Source organism: Colletes latitarsis, chromosome 1, assembly GCF_051014445.1.
Source record: "Colletes latitarsis isolate SP2378_abdomen chromosome 1, iyColLati1, whole genome shotgun sequence".
NCBI lineage: Eukaryota > Metazoa > Arthropoda > Insecta > Hymenoptera > Colletidae > Colletes > Colletes latitarsis.
The window spans coordinates 43755158-43761736 of NC_135134.1; the positions used below are offsets into that span (position 1 = coordinate 43755158).

At 34.8% G+C, this 6579-nt stretch overlaps 1 protein-coding gene across 2 annotated transcripts; it reads left to right on the forward strand.

Moving 5' to 3' along the window:
• Positions 1-3688: 3688 nt before the first annotated feature.
• Positions 3689-6342, forward strand: LOC143346220 (type-1 angiotensin II receptor-associated protein). Of its 2 annotated transcripts, none has more exons than XR_013080391.1 (6): positions 3689-4415; positions 4852-4886; positions 5005-5116; positions 5189-5258; positions 5376-5583; positions 5807-6342. XR_013080391.1 is itself a non-coding variant. In XM_076774169.1 (6 exons), the coding sequence occupies exons 1-6, from the start codon at positions 4377-4379 to the stop codon at positions 5875-5877; spliced, it is 465 nt and encodes a 154-aa protein (XP_076630284.1). In that variant the 5' UTR covers positions 3713-4376; the 3' UTR covers positions 5878-6342. The 2 variants fall into 2 exon arrangements, 1 of the variants encoding a protein (XP_076630284.1); XM_076774169.1 differs by having other exon boundaries at positions 3713-4415; positions 5376-5513.
• Positions 6343-6579: the final 237 nt, after the last annotated feature.

Here is a 6579-nt window from a genome sequence, read left to right on the forward strand (position 1 = left end):
TCCCTGCCAATTTTTCTTAAAACTACGGTTTTTATTTTTAGTAATTTTGTTTGACGCCCTACAGAAAAATTGTCTAATTCTTTTTTGTAGGTACCCATGAGCTCTACTTTAGAAAAAAGTTTCATTGAAATGTATTTACTACTTTCGTTCGAGAGGATGCCACCTTACGAGGAACTAGAAGGATTGCCCCTTTGTGATATTCGCAATGCGAGAGAAATCTGTCTTTTTGCCCGTAAAACGCGATTTCGCGATGGTAATGCTACTAATCATTAGTTCGTGCGATACGAAATCTTGACAAATATTAAAATAATTTTTTACGAGAATACCAATCACTGCATGTAAACTCCATACAGTGTACCTTACTCGACGATGGTGTGAATTAAACAATTATAAATAAAACTTGGCATTGTTTAACATTCCTACGCAATAGTTTGAACAATTCTTAACAATATGTGGTATATGAATAATGAAAGAGCTCATCAGTATGCGTAAATAATAATTTTTCGCGAAATAATTTGTCCACCGGACGGCAACCAACTTCAATCACAAATTTGCATAACAGAATTCAAGAACAGTGGGAACAAATATCTCCAGATTATTGTAAAAAGTTAATAGAAAATATGCCAAAGAGAATCAGTGCAGTTTTGCAAGCTAAAGGGTTATGGACGAAATATTAAAAATGAATAATATATTAAATATTGTCAAATATTGGACGTGATGCAAAACTGAGTCAATCTATTGTTCGTATTATTCATAAACAACAAGATGTTAATTACTGAAAGACTTTCTTATATTATTTCTAACTGTGATAAAAATAATTATAATGTTTATTTTTTGTTATTCTTTTATATTCCTAGTAATAAATAATGATTTATGCAAAACTTGTGGTCACTTATGCTCCTTACTGTATGTCTTATTGTATCGATTATCCGCGATGTCCGATTAACATTTATTTTTTTATTTCCTAGTCTTGAGATACACTCCTTCAAAATGGAACAAAATGTTAAAAAGATCGTGCATTAAATTTTAAGAGGATCCTTCTAAGAAAGCTTTAATCTTCGACTTGGTCGTGGTTTTAATGGGTCGTTGGTTATTCGCTAGTCAACAACGATTAGGTAATGGTCATCGATGGTCAACGGTGAGGCTGACATCAAGATCAAAGGTCCAGGAATCCAAAAGGTAGGGCCAACCGAAATAGTTGTTCGGTAGACCAAACTTTCTTTAACTGTCAACTTGGTCTCCGACTCCCCACTCTTCCACCTTAGGAAGAGGTATAAAGGATCACTGCTAGCGTACTCCCTCAGTACCCCTGGGTCTCCCAGGGGGATCGGGTCTCGCGAATTAGTGAACTGGGCTGACCAATACTGACCAATGGTGACCACTGATGACCAATAATGACCAATACTGACCAATGCTGACCACTGATGACCAGGACTGACCAATGCTGACCAATGCCGGGCCGTAGTGAGTAACAGTCAGAATCAGTGAGTTAAATATGATTTTTATTCCTCCGGCCCCCATGTCCTAACCGACATGGGTGACTGGTTGTATACGTGTTCTCTTTGGCAAGTGTAATGACCGCGTGAGTAGTAACACATGTATATTGTTTTATCTTCGGATCTCTTGCTTAAAATTCGAATCTTCTTGCATACCGCGATTTTTGAGATGACAAATGTCATAGTAGATTCAATTATTTGAAATTTGACACTCATTTTAAAATGAATATATAACGAGTACATACATCAGTTTCTCTCATCCGCTCGTTCTCTGGTTCTCGCTTTCCGAGATTACGTCTCGACTGAAAGGACCAGAGAGTTTTGCTCGATCACCTCTGTTTAATGGAATGAAACACGTGATCACCTGTGTAGTAGGTCTGATAACTCTAACCGCTTCAACCCCGGTGCAGCTTGGTTCAGCTTAAGTGGGGCCTTGGCGGAGGGATTATTCTCCTCTTTATCCGGAAAAGAGCATAACCGACGTCGAGAGGTCTTGATTCAGGTCCTTTCTCAGTACTAAGTCGGGTCCTTTTGTAATCGTGTGTTCTCTAGGACCCGGCGGTGTACGTAGAGAAGTAGAGTGACCAGTTTCAACCGTGACTTGCTTTTCTGATAATCAAGGCCGGGGGGGATCAATTTGATACCCACACTCACTGCACACTATGAGCACGCGTCGCGTCGCGTCGCGTTTTATTTAAACGTGCAATGGTTTTGCACGCCGCGATTTTTAGTATGACAAATATCGTACCGTCGATCAAAAGTAGAGTCATGATTCTAATATCTTTTACTTGTAATTATATTCATCTTGAAATTAGTGTCAAATTTGTAGTTTCCGATTGTTCTTTATATTTTTCAGTAATTAAATTCACTTTCATGATTGATTTGACGACTTTGGGTATCTTCGATATCGAAGATAACCAAAGTCTTTCTTTACTTATTAAAATATATCATTAGATTTACGTGCAAGAAGATATTTCGCGACAAATACATTGTAGAATCAAAGTAACATATATTATGTACTATTTTCACTTTGTCACTGCACTTGCCTGTAGTTGTAGTATCTGTAGGTTTACGAATGTCAAATTTTTGTTTGTTCTATTTCTAATCTATTAAATTTCTGTTACAGAGCATATTCCTATGGAAGTTGTAGGTTTACAGAAGTAAGAATTAAGAATTGTTACAATTTCGTTTCATATTGTTTTGTTTGTGTTTCAGGAAATCATCGTGGGATAAACAGAAAATACATCAGAAACATCAAGGAAGTACATATTTTAATGTATTTTGTTAAATAATCAGATAGGTAGGATGTATATTAATTTAGATTTATAGTTAGGCAGGAGTTTCGTTGTCTGTATTAACTATTGTATTAGGCAGGCTATATTTTGTTGTTTTGTTGATGGGCATTTATAGGTAAATTCTTTCTCAGAGAACTCTTTTGTTGGTTGTTTCCTTCGTTGGTTGCATTTCCATTTATTGCTTCTTCGACCAACGTTATCTATATTAATTATTATGTCAGGCAGGGTTCTATTTGAATACAAACTCTCGTTTTGGTTCAAATACTCTCTTCGTTGGTTGTGCACCTTTCATTGGTTGCACTTTCGTTTGTTGCTTCCTCGACCAACGATCGTTGGTCACAGAAGCTCTTTATTAATGGAGGGTGGATGGGATTCGGTTAGGGTGGGTCTCCATTCGCAGCAACCTCCACGTGGTGAGACCTGGGTAATATTATTTAGCGTTTAATTAATAATCGTATCATTCTTAGCTGGGTAATACAATTATTAATTAAAAACTAAATAATATTAGCAAATTGGCTGCGATTCGCCTTGCATAGGTCATCATAAATATAGAGCTTCTTCATTAGGTTAGTTTTGATCCTCATTGATTCATGAAAGATTCAAGTGTATTGTCACAGACGAGGTATACGAGTAGATCTTTCACCCAATGTATTTTTTCGTCCCTTTTTTATGGGGTCTCGAAACCCTATTACCATTTTCGTGTCATTCGCAACGCTACCAACAGTAACACTTGGAATATACTGTATACTCGCCTGTGAATGCATTAGTACCAACAATGTTTGTAAATATCTTAAAAACTAAGACCGAGAAGCAATTATTATTTAAATAAACGTTGTTCACAATTTCGTCCTCTACATATAACATACTCAAAAATCATCGAGATTGCTCCAAGTATACTACAGTTTCTTTTTGTCAAAAAATGCACAAGCGCATTACTTTTACACTCTTTCCTAATTAATATTTTTTTTCAATGCTGAAATATAGTCTTTTATGAACAAAATAGACAGACTTAAAACAAAGCCACTAAATATATTTACCTTAACTTTACATAGTTTATGTCATATTTTAATTCCATTAAAATCCCTAACATTGAACTGAAAAGTGATTGTTTTGGTGTTGAATGACTCAATAACGCTTGACTTAAGGATTGCAGTGAAACGATTCCGTTTGATTTATTATTAACGCGAAGCTTTCCATTCGTCATATGTACTGATGACCCAACGATTCAGTAAAATCATTGTGTCACTAAACGCGACAAGGGATATTACTACGCAATACCGTTGAAAATGTTGCAACAAACAATAAAATATTAATGGAGAGAAATTTTAATTGCAGTGCGTACGGATTTTCTATTTCTTACGTATCGACGCTAGATGGCTATAGCATTTGTCGGTTCGTGACAATCGTTTCATATGTAGTATTCGTTTTGTGTTGAAAGAAGGAGGCGTTTCGAAGGAGCTGAATCTATTTTCATAATCACGAATAAATAACAATTGTATCTCGATTGTCGACAGCAATTGTCATAGTAGTAGAGTGTATATTAGTCTGCAATTATAGGTACAAAGAAGGTTTTACATCTTGACAAATGCCGAATACATCCTCTATAGCTCATTTACCATTAAAGGTAAATATTATCGAAATACTTATGCGTCTTTCGTCTTTTGTCTTTTGGTAATCGACATTTTTACTGTGCGAAAATTATTCTGTCAGTCTTTCAAAATGTTATTCGATGCATGTTATTATTGTTATTCTTTCCTTTTACATTTTTACCGCTTTTGCCTCGCACGTCTGCATATACTGCGCCCAATTATGAAAACAGTTGTCAGATAATCTCAGTCTCATTCTATTGACGTAGTATATATTTCATTTGAAATAAGATACAATTATGTAAGGGTATATGGCAATGAAACAATTCCATAACTTGCTTGACAAGTTTCTTATATTATCGAAGTGGGTTATACATTACCGTAATTATATTTTCGGGAAACCACGTCCCAGAACACAATACACTGACTTTGTACTTTGTGATCATGTTTCATGATCCCTTCGAAATTTTTCAGGTGATATTTGCAATTCATTTAGTGCTAATAACATGGTAAGAATAAATTTTATACTTTATTATGTATTAATCTATAATGTACTACTACTTAATAATAGAGTACTATATTCAAATATTGTCTATAGTACTTAATTATTAAAAAATCAATTTTTAGGGGTATTCAGGGGGATTGGTGTCCAAAATCAGTAATATTTTACAATTTTTTATTCTTTATCTGCTTATTATGGGCTATTCACCATATAGAATCAGACGAACCATTGCAATTCGTAAGTAGCTGACATTAGTTTGCTCTGTGATATTTTATTGAAATCTATATATAATATTGTTGATCGTTTTAGGCCTTTTTCATAAATGTAATTTCCATATTTTTCGACATAATAACATTATCAGTTTACTTTCCAACAAAATGTAAGTTAGCACTGATTTCAAAGTTAAGTTCAGAGTAATCTAAATGCGTGGAATTACATTACTCTGATTAACCTCCCAATGCAGAAAATGTATTTATCTGATCGCACAAACTTACAGATTCGTCTGAGAAGTTTAGCGCAGGGATTATGATTATAAACATGATTGTCCGTATCATCACAAGCGTATATCTTGTACGAATAGGTCAAGCAAGAGGTGGATGTTTAGCAACAATGTTTGCTTCAAGATCAGCGATGGGTCAGTAACACATTGGATTCAGTTCCTTGTTTTATAGGCCTGCATTGCTTCCGCAAAGTTTTTGTTCTAAGTAGGTACAGTAGACTTGTTGTAAAATACGTGCAACATACGTTAATTTGAACAATTTGCATGAGTAACTGTTATGTTTGAATTAGTTTAAAGCTTGCTAGTGTGTTTGTAAGCATTTTGTGTGCAAGTATTGTGATGCATGTGTTGTGACGTTATCTTGTATATACAACTTATGAAGCCAAGGAGCTGGAAACATATGTTTACCAATCGTTTTTTTATTTTAGACTTTGGTCGAGAAGATTACGAAGACATATCCCACCCGATTCCACAAAATTCTGACTTTGCTGGAATTTAAAAATATAACATATTTTCAAAATTCCACGTATCGAAAATCACGCGATATTGTGTTACATCTATGTTAGCTCATAAGATGTTCGTTTACACATAGTTTTGGATATTCAGATCTATTTTTTAGAATCGAAATTCCATAATTAAGAGTTCTTAACAACGATAATACTCAGTATGAATGGGCGAGTGAAAAAGCCAAAAAAAGGTGTTTATTTTTGTCAAAGGAATCGTTTTTTTTCATTTTGTACCAGAGCAGTAACAAGAAGCATCGAAACACGGCCTGCTGTGTCAGCTATCGTTATCTGTCCATAAGTTTATGACAAATTGTATGATAATAACACACAAAGAAATATTGTATTATTGTAAAAATTATATCTTAGTTATACATTTCATACATCGAACTAACGGAAATTTATTCTGTATGACTGTTTGTATTTATAACTTGTGAATAAAAATCTTAACAACAGCAGAATGACGAGACTTCAATTTCTAACATTATTATTTAAGGTGTTCGAGCGTAAATTGTCCCGAACGTTCCTGTGATTAATAACGATCGAACGGAACACGGGCCCCCCTAAGGCCGGGGGCACACGAGCGTCTAAACGACGTCTGTTTTTATACCCTTTCTCGTCTTGCAATTGAAAAGACATAAGAACGCTGATCTTATCTGTCTTCGTTGTTTTCAATTGCAAGACAAGGAAGAACATAG

Excerpts from the sequence above, each read along its gene's own strand:
- LOC143346220 (XM_076774169.1), top strand. The coding sequence starts at position 4,377 with ATGCCGAATACATCCTCTATAGCTCATTTACCATTAAAG. Across the intron at positions 4,887-5,004 it reads CATTTAGTGCTAATAACATG|GGGTATTCAGGGGGATTGGT; the intron begins GTAAGAATAAAT and ends ATCAATTTTTAG. Across the intron at positions 5,117-5,188 it reads CAGACGAACCATTGCAATTC|GCCTTTTTCATAAATGTAAT; the intron begins GTAAGTAGCTGA and ends TGATCGTTTTAG.